Source organism: Diceros bicornis, chromosome 12 (genome assembly GCF_020826845.1).
Source record: "Diceros bicornis minor isolate mBicDic1 chromosome 12, mDicBic1.mat.cur, whole genome shotgun sequence".
Taxonomy (NCBI): Eukaryota; Metazoa; Chordata; class Mammalia; order Perissodactyla; family Rhinocerotidae; genus Diceros; species Diceros bicornis.
The window spans coordinates 24458871-24483262 of record NC_080751.1 but is presented as its reverse complement, the minus strand read 5'-3'; the positions used below and the strand labels follow the sequence as shown (position 1 = coordinate 24483262).

General features: G+C 48.7%; 2 protein-coding genes across 7 annotated transcripts in view; both read left to right on the top strand.

Annotated features, from left to right (window-relative positions):
• Positions 1–9573, top strand: part of EHBP1 (EH domain binding protein 1) — a 350507-nt gene extending 340934 nt beyond the window's left edge. For all 4 annotated transcript variants that reach the window (XM_058551124.1, XM_058551123.1, XM_058551127.1 and 1 more), the window contains 4 exons: positions 15–114; positions 1241–1314; positions 8157–8271; positions 8485–9573. In XM_058551124.1, coding sequence (XP_058407107.1) covers positions 15–114; positions 1241–1314; positions 8157–8271; positions 8485–8575 — 380 coding nt within the window. In that variant the 3' untranslated portion in view covers positions 8576–9573. The remainder of the gene's footprint in view (positions 1–14; positions 115–1240; positions 1315–8156; positions 8272–8484) is intronic.
• A 4218-nt stretch (positions 9574–13791) lies between these two features.
• Positions 13792–20080, top strand: OTX1 (orthodenticle homeobox 1). Of its 3 annotated transcripts, XM_058551120.1 has the most exons (5): positions 13792–13893; positions 14241–14322; positions 15874–16083; positions 17017–17168; positions 18454–20080. In XM_058551120.1, exons 3-5 carry the CDS (start codon positions 15987–15989, stop codon positions 19273–19275), a joined length of 1071 nt encoding a protein of 356 aa, XP_058407103.1. In that variant the 5' UTR covers positions 13792–13893; positions 14241–14322; positions 15874–15986; the 3' UTR covers positions 19276–20080. The 3 variants fall into 3 exon arrangements, with proteins under 3 accessions (XP_058407103.1, XP_058407104.1, XP_058407105.1); XM_058551121.1 differs by lacking the exon at positions 13792–13893 and having other exon boundaries at positions 14228–14322; XM_058551122.1 differs by lacking the exons at positions 13792–13893; positions 14241–14322 and adding an exon at positions 14567–15253.
• Positions 20081–24392: the final 4312 nt, after the last annotated feature.

Below are 24392 nucleotides of genomic sequence, written 5' to 3'. Positions count from 1 at the left end.
TCCATGAATTATAGGAAGGAACACAGAAGAAGAAGAAGCTATGATGCAGGAATGGTTTATGTTAGTTAATAAGAAAAATGCCTTAATAAGGAGAATGAACCAGCTCTCTCTCCTGTAAGTACTCGTGACTATACTTGTTTTTCCTATGACATTGATGAATCTTAAGCTTTTTATCATTGCCTTCTTTGGGATTTCATATTTATTAGGCTTATTTTTTTTTCTTCCCTTGAGATTATAGTATATTTTATATAAAGATAAAAATAGTATATAAACAATTTTCATCTGAACAGTAAGAATTTTAAAAGAGTGATAATATTTTTTAAAAATGTATTTATTATACAGAAAGCCAAGGAATATAAATAATTTTTGTGTTTAAGAAATAAAGCACTTGTGTACAAAAAGGAGGTTTGGATTATATTAAGTGTTAGAGGGGAAAAGAAATAAAATCAAAGTTTATTTAACATCAAATTTTAAGTTAAAAATTAAAATAACTCTTAATAAGGACAAAAGTACTTTTGTATTCTACAGATGATGTTACCCTAAATTTTGGGATAAAAGATTAATGACTTGCACAGAAGTGACCTTTTTATGATTGCAAGAATTACTATAAAATGGAGACTAGATCAAATGTAAGCATTCCTAGTCTTTGGCATTTAGCTCACTATAGGACTTAATGCTTGTTCCTTTTTGTTCTTATATTATGCCACCTAGTGTGGGAAGGAGCAGGCTTACATGTTTTATTTTAGTGAAAAACTCTATTTTTGTCATTTCTGCCGTACCTGAACTTGATAAAAAGAGTTATGAAGAAGCACAAAACTTAACTAATTCTGTATTTTTAATTGTCTCTATATTAAATTTACGCTGGTAGTACTTGCATGTTTTTTGTATTCTTTTCACATGGAGTTCTAGACAAAAGAGTGTTTATTGTGAACTATGAAAAATATTTTACAAAATAGCCTTATACCTGGCACTTAATACAGGATACATTGAAGAATGAGATTACTTATCCACAGATTAAAATATACCTCTGTGCAATTCAAAATTGAAGGAGAAAAATAATAGCACTAGTAAATGTTCAACCTGAGGAAGGTTTTAGGTTTGTGTATCATTTGTTTGAAGTAGCTTAAAGTTAAAGAGAAAAGTCAGTTATGAGTCCTAAAATCAATGTAACCTAAAGGTTCTTTTAAGTGTTTAATGATTTAGTAATTAGCATATTGATGAACTTTTGCAACTTGCCTAGGGAAAAAGAACATGATTTAGAACGACGGTATGAGCTGCTGAATCGGGAATTGCGGGCAATGCTAGCCATTGAAGGTACGAAATGCTATGGTGGAGTGAGGTATGTGAGGTGTCAATTGTCAGAGATTTAGAGTGTAATACACTTCTGGTCTCACTAGGTGTGGCCTGACTAGGGACCCACAAGAATTACAAATAAATGCCTTGGAGACAGAAAGCAATAGTCATGTAAAACTGAGGACCTTAATTCAGATAGATAATCATTATGCTTGCTATTAAACACAAAATTGTCTTAATATTTGTCAGTAAGCTTAAATGTCCGTGAAATGGAAAATATATGGAGTTAAATGATTTAATTACATTTTACTATGTGCAATTTAAAGTTGTTTCCACTGGGGAGGTTTGGGAAACATTTATCATTTTGATTTTTCACAATCAGACTCTAAATTTTTACCTTAATATTTAATTGATGTCACCTGTCCAGTCTACTATAGTTCTTAAGATTCCAACTCCTATTAAGTGAATATTCAGGCAAAGATTGGAATAAGAGATAAATGAAACACTTAGACACTTTTCATAAAGCGTTTAAATGAATTATATAGTAATCCTAAGCATAGTTCATAATATCGGTAAACATCAGCTAGCCTAACTATGGTATTTACTATTTATGATTATTTTTTTAAAATTCTTAGGTGTTTGAGAATGCTGTTCTCCTTATACTTCTTAGTTGAAAATGTTTTATAGCTCAAAGATGTCTGCTTAAAAGCTAATGCTCTGGGCTCTGTAAAATGGACCTTTTGTCTAATCAATGCAAATTGATTTTCCTATTCTGTATTGACCTCTTGACCCATTGACTGTCCATGGTAATTTCCTTCTTCACCTGATAAGGTACTTGATCCATAAGTCAATTCTAATTAGTTTAGAAACTGGAAATTTAAGTTTGTAAGGGAAAGCCAAATGAAACCATATATTTTTAAATATTTTAATTAATATTGTCATTAAATAAAATACATGCTATTTATCTAAATAGTATCTTATACATTAATAGAAGTTTTATTTTTAATTAATTTTATATCCATAATCTCATTTGATAAATATGACTGACAACATTTGTATAGCCTTATTTAGAAATCAGATTTATTTTATTTAAAAGGCTTTGGATAGCTAATTTCCTTCAAGTGGCTATCCAAATGTATCATATTGTACCATTGATAATGACTATAAAATTTGTCAAAATTATTTAAGAAGTTCTGTGAAACTTGCCATTGAAATAAAATGCACAAGTATACTAAATGGTATTTTTCCTCTTGATATAATTTTTGTAGTAATAGTCATTAAAAGAAATTGGAAAGCTAAATAGTTGAAAAGTAGGTACAGCAAATACTATTTATATGCTATATATATATTTATGTATGTGTAATATAAAATGTATGTATATATAATATGTATAATATGTAACTCATCCTACAGTTTATTCTTTATAGATTCATTATACATTACACTCAATAGAGTATTAAAATTTTTTTGTGTGTGTGTGAGGAAGATCAGCCCTGAGCTAACATCTGTGCTAATCCTCTTTTTGCTGAGGAAGACTGGCTCTGAGCTAACATCTATTGCCAATCCTCCTCCTTTTTTTCCCCCAAAGCCCCAGTAGATAGTTGTATGTCGTAGTTGCACATCCTTCTAGTTGCTGTATGTGGGATGCGGCCTCAGCATGGCCGGAGAAGTAGTGCGTCGGTGCTCGCCCCGGATCCGAACCCGGGCCGCCAGTAGCAGAGCGCTCGCACTTAACTGCTAAGCCATGGGGCCGGCCCTAAAAAATTTTTTTTACCCACTCTCTCATGTATACTGTTAAATCATCTCTAAAATATGACTTGATACAATACAGTTGACTTTTTCTTTTTTGGTGAGGAAGATCCGCCCTGAGCTAACATCTGCCAATCCTCCTCTTTTTGCTGAGGGAGAATGGCCCTGGGCTAACATCGGTGCCCATCTTCCTCCACTTTATATGGGACACCGCCACAGCATGGCTTGCCAAGCGGTACGTTGGTGCTCGCCCAGGATCCGAACCGGCGAACCCCAGGCCGCTGCAGCAGAGCGTGCGCACTTAACCGCTTGCGCCACTGGGGCAACCCCCATGATACAGTTGACTTTTAAGGCAGATATTGCTTCTATCCCAAAACCAGTATTATACCAAATTCATCTAAAAGATCCCAGTTTCATCAGCAATCCTATCCCTATATACCAGACCTACAGTCTTAAATAACATTTTATCTGCCTGCTCTTGTACATACAGAAGACCATATTTTTGAAGAGGGAAAAAAATAATGTTTTTCTTTTTAAAACAACTTTAATACAGTTGTTAGTTTTTTGAAATTTTGTTCTGTTTTGTTTCATTTTTTAATTGGTATTATTGTCCCGTATGTGATTGTGCCTTAAGTCTCTCAGCCAGTTTCTGTTTCTGGTTGAGGGAAAAAAGAGACTTGAGGAAAGAAGCAGCCTGTTGATTACAAATAAAGAGACTTTCTGAGAGAGAGGCCTGTTCCACTAGCCTGGGCAGTATGTGGGCTGGGCTGTCCTAGAGAGGTTCTGATCATCATGATGTTCAGTTGTGTGAAGACAGTGTCCTCTGAGCCAACCCTTAGAATGGACACACATGCAGTTCAGCCACCTTTTGGAGTGTTAAAACACCCCAGAAAAACAAATGAATAGGCAACATTAGTTGGTTTTGTTTTGCTTTCCTTTGTTTTAAAGTTCATTCCTCTTTTCTTTCCCATCTCTTCTACTTGGTAGCCCTAAGATGGTTTTTGTAATAAACTAAAATCTTTTCAAAGAAATCTGCTGCTGAAACCATTCACCAGGAGAAAAGCATAGAATAGTAATAGTCATAGCACACTGAAAGAAATATTAACAGCTTGGTTTGAGAGCAAAAAAATATATTTTCAATATATCCATTATTCTGAGAATCCATAATCAACTTTGGCCTGTTTTTTACCTTTCTTTCCCTGAGGGGTTTTTCATAGCAGGAGTTTCACTCTACTGAGCTAAGTTGTAGCATCCCTTAAGCTAACAAACATCTTTTAGATACTTTTCCTATAGTTTTTTTGTTCCAGATTATTTAATGCCCCCTCAGGAAAGGTAAATTCATTTCTGCACACATTGGGGTGGGCTTTTAGAAAGTGGTGTGTTCATTTTCTGCACAAGAAATGGATCTTCTCTAGGATTTTGTACATCTTGATTTATTCTTGGCTTAGAGTTTGAAGTGGGTGCTCTTCTAAAGGGATTTATGCATAGGTTCACTATTTTTGTAGTTATGGTTTATATGATAAGCTTTTTATATTTAAAATCAATATGTAATCCTGTGGAGGAGCTTATCCCCTAAAACCCCATTTGTAAATCTATTTTAGCTTTGTTACACAGCACAGCCACAGTCTTCCATAGATTGATTAGGTACAGCGGTAGAATCCTATCAAATGGCCTGCTCTGATGATGATGCAAACTCTTTCAGGATTGCTAGTTGACTGGAACTAAAGATAAGACTTGACTGCAATCCCCCAATGTGCTCTTTACAAAACTAGTGTTAATTTTCATCAAAGTGCCAGGTTTATTTATAGTGGCAAGGTTGAAGGTTTACTACAAGAACTTTAGGTCCTTTCTATTAAAGTGTTTATAGGTATTTCTTTTGCCTTTTTTCCAAGGAAATTATCAACTTCAGCAAATAAACTGAATCCGGGAATGAATAATTGGCCCTATATATAAAAAAGAGTTTTTTAAATTAACAAAACAGCTCAGTGCAGATGGACATAAACAGAATCTCTTTATTTCAACACTTTGGCTCAAATGCAGCATCAAAACTTAATCCTATTTGTTGCTAGAGGATATGGCTTTTGTAGCAAAAGTACGCTGGAATCTTTAAATTAATCAGAACTCACAACATAGTCTGTCCAAGCCAAAGTCAGTGCATCTAGCTAGCTGTGACTGGTGTTGTAGGTGAGTAATCCTTTCTTAAAATGCATAACAGGTAACATATACTCACATGCAGGTTTTTAAAACATGACATTACATCTAGGTGAAGCTATTTAAAAGGGGATTTTAAATTTTTTAAATTTAGGCTTGAACATACAAATGTGAATCTTGATCAATTTTAATGTATTATTAAATTTTTTTAAAAAAATCATCAAAATAGTTTACTTACTTTACCAAACTAGCATTCAGACGTGTGTGTATGTGTATAAATTTACTCCCATGAGAAACCAAATACAAAGTAAAAGTAGTTTTGCTAGTGTAAAATCTGCTCACCACACATAGCTATTTCCTGTACAGTTGACTAATATTTTCTAGATAGATATTAATGTAGTAATGACATTTAATATGAAAAATCCTCTAAATTTATGCTGGGACATTTTAAATTCTAATGTCAGTTAAATTTGACTGTGAAATGATGAAAATTACCTAAATATTCATAACTTAAAAATGTTTTTGTTACAGTTATCAGAAATGTCCTTATTGAGCTAGGAAAAAGTTAATAGTTTTAAAATTATTCAATACCTCAGGGGTTTAAAAAAAAAAGTTTTCTCTCTTATCCATATTGTTAAAGCCTTATTTCTTAAAAATTAAAGAAATCTTGATATTTCTAATTATCAATTAAAGCCTTAAAAGTGACTGGTCAGTGCAGGGAAGGAATAATTTAATTAAGAAAAGTATATGTTTGTTGTTAAAATTTTATTTTTTATTGGTTTTAAAAATTTTCGTAATTTTCAACTTAATTATATTTTTTATGTGTATGGTGGAGAAAATTTATTGCCCAGTTGTAAAGCTCTTATGAAAATCTTTTGGAAGTAAAGACTTATAAACTAAAGCTTATAATCAGAATAATTTATTGAGGTTGGAAATGGAAAAATTAATTTTCATCAGAACTTGCTAATCTTAATTACAAAATTTAGTTACAAATATTTTACAAACTTAGCAGATTTTTCGGAGTTAATATTTCTCAAACTACAGTTACCTGAAATTAGACTAGATGACCTTTAAGATCTTTCCAACCTGAAGAGTCTATTAATTTTTCTGCTGTGTAGAATGAAACTAATTAGGAACAAGAACCAGATTAGAAAATTGTCCAGCATTCCTGACCTCAGTTGCATTTCAATCCAAGGAATAAAATTGTGATAGATAAATTGTGTGGCTTTTCTTCAATATTGCTCTTTTGTTATTATTTTTAAATTCTTATATTCAGAAAAAAACTTTCCATAGTAATAGTTTCTTTACTCCTCTTCATGCTATAGAATATTTCACTTTTTTTATAAGAATGTAATGTGGCCAGTTATTTAATGTATTTATTTGTGTGATGCTTTGTATCGAATGTGGATAATTAATACATGGCATTTTTCATATATATGTGTATGTATTTGAGCTTATAATGAAAGGAATAGTGGTAAAATTATATAAACCATTCTAGTTTTTTGCTGCTTGTCTAACCTTTATTGCATGATGATGCATCTAATTTTTAATTTGTAAATGCAAGATAGAATTCCCTCTAGCACCATTTGCTTTCATAAAGCTGCGGAGCAGTTTGCTGTCTTGAATAAATTTTGCTTTGGAGGGGGTCGCGGATTTGAACCAGCACATTCTTGTGTGGTTTGTGAAGATTCACATGGTAACCAGCGGTGCGCATTGTTAGGTTTATCTGAATAAGCACCAGCCATGTGAGTTTTAACATGATTGCCCAGGGCAATGGAGAGAAGAGAAACCCGAAAGGATTGCACTTCTCTCTGTTTTTTTGGAAAGTGCATTTGCTGGGGGAGGGGGCTGTATGAGTCAGTGGCCATGGTTTTTTTTTTTTTTTTCCAAAGCTGGTGTCCTGTTTCCCTCTAGGTCCTCATTTGTTCTGCTATCTGCCTCATCATCTACTACTTCTTTTCATTGTTTACCTTCCTAATGAGGGAGGCGGGGTAGACTGGGGATTGATTGACAGCTACAAGCCCTTACAGTCTGGCCAGAGAGCAGTTGGCTTTGATTTCAAAAGTGCTTTAAATGTTCGATTTGGTCCTGTTTTTATTAAACGAAACTGCTGCTCATCTTAACGAAATTATCAGACCAGCAAAGATTAGGAAATATATCATTGGGGCCTAAAACCTTCCAAAAACTGCGCCTACCCAAGGAAAGAGCACTGCCCATCGGGTTTTCCAACCTTTAACATAGGGTTTCAAATAGAAGTATGTAATTTTTCCTTTGCAAAAGTGCTTTGATTTGAAACCACCCAGCAAACCTCTCCAAAAGAAGACTGGCTGTGATGCGATCGAGAGCTGCAGTGTAATATTGCAGAGCAAATTTATTTTTTACTTCAAAGAAAAATGCTAATTAGCCGATTCACTACTTTTAAAGTTATTGTGAAGCATATGGCGCCCAGTGTGAGATACATCCAACTGCTAAAATAGAGCGAAGAGGAAATTAGCGAAGAATGGGCTGTATGGGGTGGGCAGGGGGGTGAGGGAGGAGGATAGGTTCTCAAGCAGATTCTCTAGCCTTTTCAGAATGATTTTATCGCCCATCTCTGCTTCCCGCCTCCTCATTTACCCACCCCCCCCCACCAACCCTCCGGCAGACCTCTTCTAGGACTCCAGTTCTCCCTCCCCCACTTTGGCTGAAATCAGGCGCACACCTCCGGCTGGCCACCGGCTCACACCTGGTCACTTTTGCAGGCTCCAGTCCAGCCGTAGCCGTCTCCATCTGCGGGAAATATTTAGAAAGTAGGGTCTTAGGGGTGAAATCCGCACCACGACGGCCAAACTCTCCATAAAACACTAGCTAGTGACTCTATAATATGGTTTGTGGAGAAATACAAGGAAATTGGGAAGGGGAGGGCAGGGGGCCGGGTGTGCGGAGGCCCTTCGGATGGGTAACGAGCCTCCCGTCCTCTGCAGACTGGCAGAAGACCGAGGCCCAGAAGCGACGCGAGCAACTCCTGCTGGATGAGCTGGTGGCCTTGGTGAACAAGCGCGACGCGCTAGTCAGGGACCTGGACGCGCAGGAGAAGCAGTGAGTGGGCATTGGGGTCGGGCTCTAGGCTCTGCCGCCTGCTGAGGGGCCTAGAAGTTTACGGAAAGTTCAGTCCAGAGGTCTCGGGTGGGCCGGGGCAGCCTCCCGCTGACCCCGCAATCCCAATTCCTGCTGGGGCTCAGAATGCGGGCGAGAGGGTGCTGCTCTGCCCTCCACGAAGAAAAATAATTTTGTTTCCTGTTTGACTTCCAGGGCCGAAGAAGAAGATGAGCATTTGGAGCGAACTCTGGAGCAAAACAAAGGCAAGATGGCCAAGAAAGAAGAGAAATGTGTTCTCCAATAGCAGCCAGACCAGAATCTTTCCCAACATTTTAGTCTTGGGTCCCCAGACCAGAATAAGTCAGACTCGTTGTTGATTTAAAACTCTTAACATTTTGTTTGGCTGGATTGTACTTCTTTACCACCACCACCACCCCTTTTCTTCCCTCCTTTCCAGATAATATACAGAAATCCAAAATAGCTTTGTTTAAGGATTTTTTTGTGTATGTGAGTTAATCATTTCCTTGAAATCATGTGAAATAGATTTGCACAGATACCTTGTGAGTGATTGGTATTGGGAGTGTTCAAGAAACTGTTAAAAGAAGAAAGAAAAGAAAACCCTTCCCGCATTATTTTCCCTCATTGTCTGATGGGAGGAAAATTTGAAAACATTTTTGTTGTTGTTGTTGTTGTTAATAGCATAATGATGGTGGGAGGGGGGTAAGAGGGGGATAAGAAAAATGTCATGAATGATTTTTTTCCAGTCCTGCCATGTGTAACACTGACTCTGTTACCTAAATTTCATAGTTAGAGCATATTCAATCTCCTTATTAAACTGTGTTCTATTTACCAGTGGGATTTTCTGCAGTTGTTTTGCGTTTCACTGTAAGGATAATAGAGCTCCTCTCCTCTGCTTTCTTCAGAGGATGGCTCTTTAACATAGCCTGAGACAAGTCCTGTGATTTAAAGGTGAGCTGTGAGGATGGGACTAATTGACATGCATCAGTTTACAAAGACCGTCTTATCATCTGAGAATGCGCCATCTTTTTCTCTGGATAATTATTTATTACATCTAGCTTGGTTCCTACAATTTTGTTGGGTCTCAACATTGGCTCAAGAATGCTGTTAATATTTATTCTGTATTGATAAAAGTCTGTCTTGCCACTATGAGTAAATCCCCCAATTAATATTTCCTTCTCTAGCATAGCACTGTCATTTTTTGTGAAAATGGTTATGTTTATTTATTACAATTCTGAGTCATATATAAATTTTCAATAAAAGCAGAAACTTTCTTACCTTAAACACTGCTGCTACTTCATTGCAATGAAAACTTGACACTGGTTTGAGGAGAAGGTTGTGTATCCATAAGACTTTTCATATGGAAAAAAATGGTCCTCTTGATTGCAGGGCAGGATACTGGGTTGTATTTGGAGCTGAACAAGTTTACACCATCCCAGAGGGGCCCTGCTGATACACGAATGTGAATTGAAAAACAATTAGTCATATTTTCTTAAGCATTGTAAACTATCATCTTTGGTAAAGGGTCATCTCTGTTGTTCAAGATTTGAGGAAATTTGTGATTCCACAGCACTGTAAAAGTGTTAGTATCTTGATGAATTTTCCACGTTGTTGTTTTCAGTTGTTATAATTTTGCACTCATATGAGAAAGAACTGTGACTTCTGATAACTGTAGGTGCTGAAGTGAAAGAAAGAGGGTTATTGTCGGGGGGAGGGGTTTTTGTGTGTGCAGATACATGTGTATGAGATGAGGGAAAGGGAACTTTTAACAAGAAGTTCTAGGCTACAGAAAAAACTGGCGATTTTATGGTAGTTTCCATCACTCCTCTGCAGAGGTGTCCGAAACAAAGAGAGCTCGTTCAACAAGTCTGGAGACAGAGAAGACAGTCCACCAGCATTTATACTTTAGCCTAGATCACACATACATATATACACACACATACATTTATGCAGATATATACAAACATAAATTCCGTTCGAAAAGTCTGCAGCCGCCTTCAACTGCCAGTATTTCAAAATGATAAAAACTTGCTACGGCAGAATTTCTTCATGACAAGGATTTTAAGAAGTTATTGAAAAGTTATCAGAACGAAATGAAATGGGGTATTTGCTCTCTAGGGGAAGCTCTGAGAACCCCGCTCCACCCCGAGGGAAGCCAGCAGACGGAAATCGCCAGCCCGAAGCAGCTTGGGGCTTGGGCGGCCAGCGTCATCCACCCCATTTACGCTGGATTCGGGGAACCTTCCGTCCCGAGGAGCCTCGCAGAGAGGCGGCTCCCCTAAACCTCTCCCGACCTGCCAAGTGACAAACCTTCCCTAGGCACAGATTTGCTGCCCCTCTCCTGCTCTTACTGCCCCAGGCCTGAGCCTCGCGGGGTTTCCATGTGAGCTGCTCTGTGGCGCCCGCACGCCCCGCAGCGGCGGCAGAGCGCGGACCCCCGGGACTAGCGGAGTCAGGCCCGCGGCGTCCCGATTTCGTCGCGTGGTGCCCAGAGGCTGCCTCCGGAGCGCAGGCGCGAGCTCAGCCTGCGTAGAGGCCGGGAACCCGAAAGCCCGCGCTGCGGGAATAGAAGCTGGGGGCCAGGGGCCGCCGAGGAGGAGGAGCATTGGCATCGGGCTGGCTTGGGCATAGCCCGCGGGCTGGTGCAGAACCTCCGCCCCTGGCCAGGATCCCACGGCCCCAGAGCCAAACCCCTCCCCTTGTCCCAAGTGTTCTCCAGAGTCTGGCCCGGCCTCGAGGTCACCTGGATGCTGGATCCGGGTCTTGGGGCCCAGCTCCCACGCCCCCTCCCCGGCCCCGAGACCTCGAGCTGGGTCGACATGCCCTTTCGCGATGCCCCTCTTCCCCTCCCGGCGCTGCGGCCATTGCTGGAACGGTCGCGGCTTCTAGCCCAGAGTCTCCCACCTGGACATTTGCCTAGCGACGGCCGCCTCAGTCCTCTACGCTGTGTACAAGAAACTTTCATCTCAGTGTCTCTCCCTCTCTACTCTCCCCCCTCTCCCCTCTCCTCTCTCTCTTTCTTCTCTTAATCCCGGGGTTTTATGGGTTGAGCATTAAGAAAATTCGCCTGCAATTTGGGATTAGATAAATACTCTCATTAGGGGGGAAAAATCGTGCTGCTTGATACCTCCCAACTTCCCCGAGACCGTGGCAGCATCTGGAACCGAGAGCGCCGGACTCCCGCGCGGCGGGCCCTGGGGACCTCCTGGGCACATTCCAGCGCGCACACCCGCCCCACCTCGCCGCGCCGGACCTCGACCCGGCGCTGCGCTGCAGGCGAAACGGCCCGGAGGAAGCAGGAGCGCAAGAGATTGCGGGACTGGGACAAGGGCGCGCACCCCGGCAACGGAGGGCTAAGAACCCAGGCACACAGAGCGCAGGCCCAGGCAGGGGCAGCGCGGAGCTGGGGACGCAGACGCTGCGGAAGCGCCCCCCGGGACGCCCACACCCTGGTCCCCTCTAAACTAGTGAGCTCCAGCCCGCGCCTTTCCCCGCAGCTGAAGGCGGGGGTGTATTTCGTTTCTTTCTTTAAACCTCTGCACCGTCCCGGGGGCTCCGAGCCGCGGGCCGCGCCGGCCATTCCCCACGGGGGCCTGCGCGAGCCTAACGAGCGTTCCCGTCCGGGTCAGCGCTGCGCTCTGCGCAGTTTCTTTTCCTGTTAAAGCTTTTTCTTTCTCATGTTTTTCCTTTTCTCTCGTTTTTTTATTGTTTTTTCTCTCTCTCTTTCATTCCCTTTTGTGACTGGGCCGCGGTGTCTTTGTTCTCGAGAGAAGCACCCGTGTCGCTGACTTTTGTGAACCAGAGAAGGGTCTTGTAAAACCTCCTTTTCTCCTTCATACTCCTCCACTCCCACCCCTCCTTCTTTGCCCCTTTGATTAGATGTTCCCTCATCGTCCAAAAAAAAAAAAATGTAATTTCGTTGGTCTGGCGGCCACTTTCTTTGAACATTAGCTCGCTTTCAGCTCCCAACTTCAATTAGAAGGAGTTGATTTTGAGAGATCAACAAAAGAACCGACCAAAGCCTTATTAAAGGTCCTAAGAAGATCTCCCGAGTCCTTTGAGAAGCAGTTAAGGAAACAGTGTGCCCTCCATCATATTCTGTTACCGTATTTTATTCGGACTCCAAAGGAAAGTGTCGCTTGGGGGAGGGGGAAGCACTTTGATGAGCGGCGGCCGCGGCCCCTTTTCACTCAGCGGGCTCTCCTGCCTTCTCCTCCTCCGCCTCGCCCAGCGCCCGGTCCGCTCTCGGTCCCGACCCCACGGCCCCGGCAGCGCCGGCGCTCCCCACCGCGATGCGCCTGGCGGCTCCTTGACTCGCCCTCACACTTACTCCTGTTCAAAGTTTTCACTCCGCCTGTTGGGGTGGAGGGGAGGGGGGATTAGGAAGAAGGGGTAGGAATTCCTCGAAAGGGAATGAAGTCGTGCCTAATATTCAGGAGGAGGTGCCATTTAAAAGAATTGCGTTGCTCAGTGTTGGGGCGAAAAACTTTTTTGCGCTTTGAAAAGTCTACCCAGGTAGACGTGTTGGAGAAGTTGTTCTGTTGGAAAATGGGCTTTGCCAGTACGAACAATCCGGGGAAAGCGCCTCAAGGAGGCTCCTGCGGCATGTGGAAAAGAAATTGAGGGTAGCGGTCTGTGGCCACGTTTTCCAGCAGACTGTCCTGGTAGGAGGAGACCGGGAAGGAGACAGAGAGACAGTGTGAAAGAGAAAGTTTCCTATCAAAATCTTTCGATTCAGAAGTAGAGTGTGTGTGTGTAAGGGGGAGGGGACGCCGGGCTCCAACGTTTCAGAAGAAGCGTTTACAATTTGCAAGCACCCTTCGTAGGGGCTGGGAACCCCAAGAGACGCCGAGGAGCAGGTAAGGGGTGGTGCCTCTCCTGCGGGTGCTGTTCCCGGACGCGGGAGTCCAGAGGCGCCAAGGCGGGATCTGCGCACCCGGAGCCGCTCCCGCGCTCGGCACAGTAGCCTGTGCCAGCACGAGCCGCCCGCGGCGTCCGTCTGCAGGTGGTGGCGCGGTGGAGGAAGACGCTGGGGCCCGCGGCGCCGCGAGAGGGGCCGGGGCCCCCTCTCCTGCAGCCGCGGCTGCGGAGTCCTCGCGTCCACAACCGGGCCGCCGAGCCGAGTGGCGCTCGAGAGAGCGAGGGAACCGGTTCTCCGGCACCGCGCCTCCTGTCTGCCACTCCCTCCCGGGCGCCGAAAGGGCGAGAGAAGGGCGGGGGCCCCGGGACGGCCTCGGGACCGGCGTCCCCCTCCGCGGCCGAGGCTCGGGCGCTGCGCTCGCCTGCCTCGCCTCGCTCTGCGAGGCGTTTGCCAGCCAAACCCCGGAGTTAGCGCGCGACCGGGGCGGGGCGGGCGGGCGGCGAGGGCGGGGTGCAGGGGGCGGAGGAGGGCGGGGGCGCGCGGAGGTAACCCCCGGCTCGTGCTGCCATTGCCCGGCTCCCTGTCACTCAGCCCGCGCGGGCCCCGGGATTGGCAGCCTAGCCCGGTTACGCACTCACCTCGCGTTCACATACCCGGGGAGGGCAGTAGAAAGGTGATCAATCTTCATCAGGCTACGTTTCCAATCACCTAAACAACCGGGCGAGACAAGCCACTCCGACAAGGTAAATCGCTTGATTTATTTAGTTTGCAAAGTGCTTCTGCAGGACCTCCCCAGCCCCCACCGCCTCCACGTCGTACCGGGAGTGCAACGGCAACCGCGAGCCACCTCCCAACTCTGCCCCTCTCGCCCCCCACCCTCCCCCTTGCGGCCCCTCGGCGCGGTCCTGGCAAGGTAGTGTCTTGGGTAGTGTGTAGGGCTTTGCAAACAAAGTGTCTGTGCAAAAAAGTGAAACCTGGAGGGACATGCACAAAGCCACTGAAAAGAAAGAGAAAGGAGGGAAGTTGGGGAAAGAAAGAAATCCGGGTGTCCTCGACCAACCGCCCAGCCTGGCGGGTAATTCCTGTGCAGCTCTGTTTTGCAGGTTGGCTGCCCGGCGGGTCTGTGTGAGGGCGCGAGGTAGATGGTGAGCGGCCCCGGCAGCTGAGGGCAGGTAAGGAGAAAGCCGCGGGGCCGCCCGGGACTCTAGGAACGCGTCGGTTGCTCTTGCTTTCTCCTCCTCCTCAAACGGGTCCCAGCTTCGCAGATCCCCGGCAGGTGGGCAGGGTTGGGGAGCGGCCTGGCACCCCTTTTGAGGCGCGGAGGACCCAAGAGCTCTGCTGCGGCCCCGGGCCTCCTCCCCCGCCTGCTCCGAAGTAACCGAGCTGAAGTGCTAAGTTTGAAGAAAATCTTTGAAAACTCAAGCTGCAGCCTAGCAGAGTCGCCGCAGCTTGAGTCCCATTCTCCTTCGGCCCGAGAGCCCCGGCTGTTTCCCTTTCGTCCCCTTCCCTGAAAACTGGGTTCTCCCAGCCCAGGTTGAGGGTCCCGGAGGATAGGAGAGGGGAGCGTCTTTAGCTCTAACTCCTCTCCCTGAAATCCCTGGCCCTGGTGCCAGGCCTGCTGTGACTTCCCACGAAGCGGGGTGAAGCGACAGGTCATCTGGGCCCCAGTCCCACTCCCGCAGCGCCACTTTCTGACCCTTGAGAGTAGCGCCTTAGGTGCGGGGCAACTCGGGAAGCGAGGCTTCGACCTTCCAGCCCCGGTCAGCGCGAGCTACGCCGCCGAGGCCTAGTTCTCCAGTCTCAATCGGGTCCCGGGGCCGCGGGTTCAGCGGGTAGGATAGCGAGCGCGCGGGACCTGCTGCACTTAGGCCTCCCAAATCCGCGAGACATTTTTGGGCGCTGGGCGGGTCACCTTTCAGCCCCCGCCGGGACCCGGTTGTCCGCAACTAGGACCGGGCAGAAAGAAGGCTACCGGCTTGTGTTGGCAAAGAAGGGCCTGTGGCCGTGGCTGACCTCGGGCCGCTTGATAGAACCGCCACCTCTACAGTGGCCCCTTCTGGCCGCCTCTGCCGGACCTGCGGTTGAGACGTGGTGGGATTGCGGGTGAGCAATCTTTCAACGGCTGGGCATAGAGAGGTCAGCTGGAGGGGTGGCTGCGGGCCCTGGGGCCGGGACTCAGCCACGGAGACCTTTGAAGGAATGTACTCTCCTAAGTGGGCAGTGCCTCCCGGAGAGGCCCAGGTGCTGCTAGCACCTTGGTTTTCTGGTGTCTTTTGTCCCGCTTTCAAAAACAGTTGAAACAAAACGAAACAACCCCTTGTGCTCTGGGCAGCCCGCCCGGGTGCCGTGTGAACGTTTGCTTGTGCAGTATGAGGCCGGCTCCCACCGGACTCAGAATTTTGCCTAGACTTGGGACCTTGCACACTCTGCGGTTCAGGCTCAGACCTCCCCAGCTTGGCCCTGCTTTTAACCTCTCCTCACTCCTAGCGACGCCCTGCGAGTGTCTTTGGCCCTTTCCAAGCCCGGAAAGAGGCGATGACGATCCAGAAAAGTTTACTTTTCAAAGAAGCTGTGGTCTTTGGGCTAAGGCTTTGTAGAGCTGAGTCGACTGCCCAGCGCAGTTCCGTAGCCTGGGTCCCCTCCCCATCCGGTGGCTCCTTGCCTCAGAGAAGACCAGGAAGCTGACATGGCTCCGAATGACGGTTTGTATCGTGTCTCCATAGGCCGGGCCCCCAGACGCAGCAGAGCTTGAAAGGACTGCGCGGTGGGAGACCCGCACTGCGCCCGGCCCCTGGCCCCCCTGGATCCGTCGGGGCGCCTCCACCCGGCTGTTAGCATGATGTCTTACCTCAAACAACCCCCATACGGCATGAACGGGCTGGGCCTGGCCGGGCCCGCCATGGACCTCCTGCATCCCTCCGTGGGCTATCCGGGTGAGCACCAGCCCCCACCCCAGCCCCTGCTACTTTGGGGACCCTCGGTCTCGGGTTTGAGCACACGCTTTGTTGCCCAGCAGGCCCAGGGAACCGGTTGCCTAGTCTGCTTAAAATTCAGGGCAGGCTGCAGGCTCACAGGGCCGAGTCGCGGGTCGGTGAGATGGGCCAGGGCGGCGAAAACGTTCAACGTGCGCTCTCTCGGCCGGCCACACCAGCAACCTGTATCCTGTTGTGGTCCCACTGCCAGCACGGGGCACATTTACCCACGGATTCGTTTCCCATGGGTGGCTTTTTTGGTGTGTGTGTGTGTGTGTGTGTGTGTGTATGTATGTATGTGAATCTGTTCCTTTCCCCCCAATATGGAATGCGGAATCTGGACACTCACTAGGCCCTGACAGGAGGAAACGAGCTTCCCATATGGGAAGCCACTGGCTAAGCCGAGGAAGGGGAATTCTCCTTCCTTAGTTAAATTGTCCTTTAGACCTGTCGCCTGTACCAACTTCTGCGCTGCTGATGTGGACGGCTTGGGTCGAATCCTGGCTTTCTTTTCTGGTTCCCATTCCTGCAACCGCATTTATTCCCTTGGCAAGTGTTTTCCAGGTCGTGTTTCTGCGTATCCCTTCCCCATCCTTCAGCCAGGGAGTATGTGGGAGTGGTGGTGAAGGAAGGGAGATTGTATAACCTCTCTTCCTTCCTTAACCTCTAAGCGGCAGGGAAGGGGGCAGCCCTGGAGTCTTGGAGACACTGGCTCCCAGTCGCACACATGCACTTTCTTCCACCTGTGGCCTCTCAAGCTCTGAGGAGTTTCTTTTGCTAGGAGCTTGGCTTTCCTTTGCAAGGCCTCAGGGCCTGTCAGGGGCCTATCCGCGTCCTCTAGCGCAGGTCCATGTGGCCACCGCTGACCCGAGGCGCCCCCACGTGTCCCCTCAGCCACCCCGCGGAAGCAGCGGCGGGAGCGCACCACCTTCACGCGCTCGCAGCTGGACGTGCTGGAGGCGCTTTTCGCCAAGACTCGCTACCCTGACATCTTCATGCGCGAGGAGGTGGCGCTCAAGATCAACCTGCCAGAGTCCAGAGTCCAGGTGCCCGCGCCGGGGGCTCCAGGGTCAGGGTAGGGGCGTTGGGGCTGGTCGGAGAGGGCTTGGGAAGGGTGGTCTGGTGTGGGGGCGGGCTTACAGACCGGGCAGCCGCTCTCAGACTCCCCCTAGCGCTGGGCCCGGGCCTGGAAGAGGGGGCAAAGTTAAAGGAACTAGCTTAGAGACCTGGATTTGGCCCTTGGCTCCGGGCCCCTTCGGTATCGAAAGTCCTTTTTTAGGGTTTCGGGAGGACAAGTGAGGCTCCCGAACGTAAAGTGCCCTTGCCCCTGCTTATTCGGCCGCCCCAAGACTTGGCAGTTTTCTTCGGGGTCCTGAATTCGGCCTCCGCCCTTGTCCTGCATCCCGGGGATCCTGGAAATGGAAGAGTGGAGCTTGGCCGGAGCTTGGTGGCCTGTCTGGAAGTGTCCTCCACGGGTGGCGCCAGTTTGATTAGACGCTTCCTTTGCCCGGAGAGGATGCCGAACGCAAAACCTGGCTACTGGCTTTCCTGTTTCTGTTCTTGCGATGAAAGGGCCCCGAAAATACTGTTCGTATTATAACTCAGAACTTTCCTCAAGAGCCTTTTATCTCGCCTTCTTTCCCCGAAGGCTCGAGAAAAAACCTGAAATGTCATGCCATGTACCGGGGCCCTCCAAGAGGAGTGAGAACTTTTATGACTGTAGCATTTGGTTCCCCACTTAGAGCCAAGAAGCCCAACGAAATTCTGCCCAGGCTTCCTTCCGTAATGCCCGAAGTACTGCCTCTGTTCAGCCTCTCGGCCTTTCTCCTGCTCCCACCCAAATTCTCGCCCTACGCAGCACCGGGCCTCCAGGGGCCGACTGGCTCCGGCCTCAGACTTGGTGACTGTCCCGCACTCCGCGGCCTGCTCTGTGCTCTCCGCTGTTTCCTGAGCTCTATGCATAGAAGACAGGCCCTCCAAACATACACCGGGCTGTTGGGAAGCAGCCAACAGCAGCAGTTTAGTAGAGATGGCTGAACTTTTGGCTGGACAGACGCAAATGTTCCGCCCTAGGGTAGAGTCGAGCTGGGGGTGGGGAGGTGCACATCCCTACTTTGCCAGGGGAGGGTCTTTGAGCAGAAGGATGGGGGAGGGTGGAGAAGCTGGGAACGCTGGGCCAGGGTCTGGACGACCTGAGATGGGGAGGGGCGGAGGCTTCATAGGAGAGGGATGCGAGATCCTAGGCCGGGTTGTGGGTCCAAGGGGCGGGGGAGTAAGTAGCAAGCTCTATTCGCCGCCGTGACACGCTCTCCCCAACCCGGCCCGCTGCAGGTCTGGTTCAAGAACCGCCGCGCCAAATGCCGCCAGCAGCAGCAGAGCGGGAGCGGGACCAAGAGCCGCCCAGCCAAGAAGAAGTCGTCTCCGGTGCGGGAGAGCTCGGGCTCCGAAAGCAGCGGCCAGTTCACGCCGCCCGCTGTGTCCAGCTCCGCCTCATCCTCTAGCTCGGCATCCAGCGCCTCCGCCAACCCAGCGGCTGCAGCGGCTGCAGGCCTGGGCGGGAACCCGGCGGTGGCAGTCCCGTCGTCGTTGAGTACGCCGGCTGCCTCATCCATCTGGAGTCCGGCCTCCATCTCGCCCGGCTCAGCCCCGGCGTCGGTGTCGGTGCCTGAGCCATTGGCCGCGCCTAGCAACGCATCGTGTATGCAGCGCTCGGTAGCCGCAGGCGCCGCCTCGGCCGCAGCCTCTTATTCCATGTCCTACGGCCAGGGCGGCAGCTACGGCCAAGGCTACCCTGCGCCCTCCTCTTCCTACTTTGGCGGCGTGGACTGCAGCTCATATCTAGCGCCCATGCACTCGCACCACCACCCGCACCAGCTCAGCCCTATGGCGCCCTCCTCCATGGCCGGCCACCATCACCACCATCCGCACGCGCACCACCCGCTGAGCCAGTCCTCAGGCCACCACCACCACCACCACCACCACCACCACCACCAGGGCTACGGCGGCTCGGGGCTCGCCTTCAACTCTGCCGACTGCTTGGATTACAAGGAGCCTGGCGCCGCCGCCGCTTCCTCCGCTTGGAAACTCAACTTTAACTCGCCCGACTGCCTGGATTATAAGGACCAAGCCTCATGGCGGTTCCAGGTCTTGTGAGCCCAGGAGTGGAAGAAAGAGAAGAAACGCAACTACCTGCGCCCTCCGTGACCCCCGTCCTATTGCTGCTGCTGCTGCACCGCCCGCCTTTGCCTCGGCTTCTCTAGACCTGAATTTTCATGCCCCCAAAAGATGCCCATCGCCTGCACTGCCGCCCTCATTTTTGTGCCACTTGCTTGGGGGATGTGCAAACCCGCCCGCCCCTTGGACCAGGGAACCGGTGCTTCGGCTTGGCCCACAAGTTGTCTGGGCGAGCTATGTGCTCCCCTCAACCCCTAACGAACTCCTGAGTCACGCTCTTCCAGTCTTGCTGGACAGTTATTATGCACTTGCAGCCTTCGGAGGCTCTTCGCTCTGACTCGCTGTTTGAGCCCTACTCTTTTTATTTATTCTTTCTGGACACTGGAGTCACTAACTGGCATGTGTCTGCTCACTGGAGTGCACCCACACTCCAAATCAAAACAACCACTAAGTGTTTCTCGCGTGCAGACCGCCGCCCCGTCATCTGCCCTCGGCCCTGCTCCCGGCCTGCAGGCCAGAGCTTCCCGGGGGTTCCTCCGCCCCAGCCGGATGCGTCGGGGCAAGGCCGGAGGGAGGAGCGCGCCCCTAGCCTCTCGCGCACAGCCCCGCCCTGCGTAGAATTGGCTCAAGCTTCCGCCTCGGCGGGAATGCTGTACATAGTCGGGTCCGTTCCAGGGGCCACTTAAACTTTTTAGTTGCTGTTTGTTGAACTGAGCATATCGTTTTAGCGCCCAGGAAATAGAACTTTAAGATATATATAGCATATATATATACATATATAAAACAAAGCAAAAAATATTTTCCCTCTGTCCCCCTTCCTCTCTTCCTAAAACGATGGCGCTTTTACTTTTTTCAGTTGTTGCAAAGCTGTTCTGCCCTCTCACACCTTCTTCCTCCGTGTATTTATTAAAGAGAATCGCTTGATTCCAGGAAGCTGGGCGCGGAGGATCTGGAGGGTCCGGGAGAGTGGAGGAAACAGCCAAGTCAGAGTACAGGGGAGGGGGATAGGCTGGGGGGCGCAAGACTGAGCCCTTCACCAGGTCTAAGCACAGGGTCGCAATTCCGATTTAGAGACCAAAAACAAAAATACAGCATTATGTGAAAACAAACTAACCCAGGCCCCAAACCCCGGTTCCAATTTCTCTGTCGGCTTCTCTCTTTTTAAACAACCCTGTTTTGTCTAGTGAGTTTTTAGTGCACCTTCATTCTCCGAAATCTGCGGAGAACTCGCGCCTGTGTATCAATTTTGGCTTTGGCCGTTTCGTCCAGTAGATGGGAAAGTAAATTGTAAATTTGATTTGTCCGATGTGAAGATCACAAATTACTTGTTGAAATGTAAGGCAGTCCCCCTCCTCCCCTTTTATCTACATTATTTGCCGAAAATAAATGCAAATTAATGAACGGCTTGTCAGTGTTGCTCTTCTGATTCCAGCCCCAGGTCCCGGTCTCGGGGAGCCTAAGAGGAGGGAAATTCCCGTGTTAATAATCTGCGTTTTAATGACCTGTGTGAAACTGGAAGCCAAAGAATCGGGCGGGAGGACGTGGCAAGAGGAGTCCCCAGAAATGTTCTCTTAGGGCGTGTCCTTCCCTCGGAGTCAGCCCGGCCTCTTCCCCCAGGCGTTTTGACCCCGCATCCCCTCTCGCCATCCAGGACAGAGACAGGTGTCAGGACTCAATTCCCGAAGCAATTCCTTTCTCTTCAGAGGCAGGAGCCTGGCACTGATTTCTTCACCCTAATTGCCTGCACCAGAGAGAAGAGGGGGAGGGGAAGAGGGTCGGGAGGCGGGAAAGGATAGCTCTGTAATGCTCTCAGAGCTGAGCCAAAAAGGAAAAGAAAACAAAACGACAAAAAACCGATCCGTGTCCTGCATGTTGGCAGCAGACAACCTTCCTTTCTGCTGAGCTGTCCCGGGTGGCTTCACGGCCGCTGGGGGAATCCGAGTCATTCCTTCCACGTGCTAAGATGTCCCTCCAAACCCTCGGCTCCCTGCCAGAAGTAGCCAAATTATCTTTGTTCGTGTTGTGAAATTTCTTTAAAACGCAAACACAGAATCTAGAAAAGTCGACAAGGACGCGTTTCACTTTGGCAGGGGAAGAAGACTCCTGGCTTGCAGCAGGGGGTCAGAAAGGACGGTTCCACCTTCTCCTTTGGGAAGACAGGGGTAGAGGTGGGGATGGAGTGGGCTGCTCACCCAGAAAACCCAGAGCCCCGATTTGTCCAGACTCTGTTTGGCCTGACACCTCTTGTGTGTAAGGCCGAGAAGCTGCTCTACTTGTCCAGGGGCGGGAAGGAAATAAGGAAACAACGAAAAGTTTCCTGCACAGTGACCAACACACCCTATTCTTTTTATTCCGTGTGAGACCTGAGAACACAACGTGAGGCTGGGTTTGCAGAACGACCCCTCCCCCAGGGCCCCGCGCCGAGCAAGGTCTCAGGGCTGCGAGCCCGGCTGTAGAACAGCCTTCTCGGCCGCGTGGCCGTGTCTTCCCTCCGGACTCCGCAGGCCCGGCCCGGGCGCACCGTGCCTTCCCACTCCAACAACCCGTCATCCCCAGCCCGCAAAAGCCCGCAGGAGGGCGCAGCCGCAGCCCCGCCGAGCCTGGCCCGGCGCGCCGCCCCCGGAGGGAGACCCCAAGTGCAGGGCCTTGCCGCGCCCGCGCGGGCTCCTCCTGGGGCAGCGCGTCCAGTTCAATGCGGGGCCAAGGCTGACAAGCCGGCGTGCTGCGTGGCCCCCGGGTGCGGGGCCCGCACGTGCCGGAGGGGCCCAGAGCCCGGGCGGGCGGCAGGAGCAAAGCGGCTTCCAGCTCGCGCTGCACGGGCCTGGGCACCGGGCCTGCAGGGCGTCCCGGGCGCTCTCCTCAGCCGACCCTGCCTGGCCCGCCTGGGGGCCACCCTGCTCCCGCGGCAGCTGCCAGTACTGCTCCAGGCCCAGGTGCTAGGCCGCCCCACCCGCAGCCCCCTGAGCAGGTTCTGTGCGGCCCAGCGGTTCTCTCGGCGGCTGCTCGGGGGAACGAAACCAGGAGACTCGGCTTCGTACCTGCTCGGACAGCTGTGTGGCCTCTGGAACAAGGTACCCAAACCCCTGGGCCTCAGTTTCGTCGCAAGTGTTATTTGGCCCCCCCCTCGGCCTGGGACGTTCCAGAACTTCATACTTTGGGCCGAGGCAGCGGGCGAGTAGGTCAGACGCGTCCCCGTGGCCCGGGTGCTCGGCGGCGTCTAGAAGCTTCGGCGTCTGCGTGCTCAAGCAGACGGGCACCCGCGGCCAGGCGCACGGAGGCCGGGCGGGAGTTCCCGCCCCGGAGAACGAGGCTTCGAGGAGAGGCACGTGCTTCTCCCAGGGCCTCCCAGCCTGTGCTGAGACCCCGTGGCGCTGAGTGGAAACCAGGAGCCGGAAGGCGCCGGGGCACCTCAGGCCGCCAGGACTCGGGCGCCCAGGGGAGCGGGGTAGGTGCGTGGCCCGCGCAGGGGCGGCCGGAAGTGGCGGGCCGGGCGAGGCGAGGGTGCCCCGGCTGGCGGAGAGGCCGCCGAGGGCGGCGGGGCCGGGAGCGCGGGAGGTCCTGCCGGCCCGGCCATCTGTTAACGGCGGGGTTCTCTGAGAACCGCCCGCAGCTCGCCCTTTTCCGGAGGGAAGAGGTTTGTTTTGTTTGGGTTTTGGTGTTCGTGACACAATGGAAGCAACTAGAGTTGAAGCAACTTGAGGAGATTTAGCAACTTCAGAACATTTATAGCAGCGTTAAGACGTCAACAGTTTTCTTTCTTTGAGTGCTCTACGAAATCTTCATGTGTCCTACTCATGGTTTGTATCTTCTGCTTCTCCTTTTGGGGCAGAAAAGTCTACCGCTAAGTGACCATGTGTGAGGTGCTAAAGGGTCAAGGATAGGTCCTACTTGTGATTTTTTAAAGAATTAAAAAAAAAAATCTTAAAACCATCCCAAGAACACTGTGTTAATTTGCTGAAGCTCTGTGAAGATTTAGTGAGGTACCCTCGTTTATTGTAGAGCTCTCCAGTATTCTTTATAGCAGCTGCTGGGGGTATCTGGAGACATTTCTCTAAATTGAGTGGGTTTTTTTTTTTTGAGAAAAAACTCTTAAAGCTATATGGTGTTAAACGTGAGAGGAAAAACAGGTAAAAAGACACTGAATGTCAGCAAATTCATGTCTGCTGCATTACAGAAACCAAACAAACTGAGTAGTTTCATTTTTGGTGTCAAAAGAAAATTGCTAATTTTTTCATGTACTTTGTTCAAAATACCATTTTCACAGATAAATTGTGTTTTTTTTCAATTGTGAAAATAATAAATTGACTACTCACTCTGGCAGAATTAGTGTTATTGAAGTCATTAAGCACTGACAGGCATTAGGGTTTTCTCGAGAATTATAGAAATAAAATGTATCTGATATATTAAATGTAGTTAGTTTATATACATTATTGGTAAAGAAAGTCTGTATCATTACTATTCAAGAGCAAAAAAATCACTTGGCTTCTGTTGCAGAATTAATTTAAGAACAGCAACAAGATATCTTTATAAAATTTCTTAATTTAAAACCGAACAAGTTCTCAAGTTACTCTATATTTTCCATAACTTTCTCTCCCTTCCCCCATACATTTTAAGGTCTAAAATGAGAATGAAAAAAAAGCTGGTTAGGTTTAACTAAGGAATATTTATATTCAACAATACAATATCTAAAGTAAAAACCACCAACTAAAAAATGAATACTAAATAATAGCAATGCATTGCTTATTCGACAAGAAAACATCTCCATTATCTTTAAGAAAGAATCTGTTTAATTGTGTAGGTGTCTGAAATATACATTTTTGAAAAAGAGAAGCTTTCTGGGGGGTGCTGTGTTTAGTAGATGGTTCCTGAAAAAGCAGTTATGCTTCTTAATCATCCTGTTGATATTTACTGATATCTGAAAAAAGAATTGGATTTTTTTTGTAGGGGAGAGGAACATGCCGTTTTGACTTAATGATTCTTTAATCATGCCTTAAAATGACTTGAATTACACTTAAAACACATTAGGTGCAGTCTTTCAAAACTTTTTAAATATCAAAAATATTTCCCAAAAATCCTTTGGTAATTTAAGTTAAATG

Bases quoted from the DNA above. Each gene is read 5' to 3' on its own strand.
- OTX1 (XM_058551120.1), top strand. From the start codon at position 15,987: ATGATGTCTTACCTCAAACAACCCCCATACGGCATGAACGGGCTGGGC. The intron at 16,084-17,016 runs GTGAGCACCAGC...GTGTCCCCTCAG, and splicing joins TCCCTCCGTGGGCTATCCGG to CCACCCCGCGGAAGCAGCGG. The intron at 17,169-18,453 runs GTGCCCGCGCCG...GGCCCGCTGCAG, and splicing joins TGCCAGAGTCCAGAGTCCAG to GTCTGGTTCAAGAACCGCCG.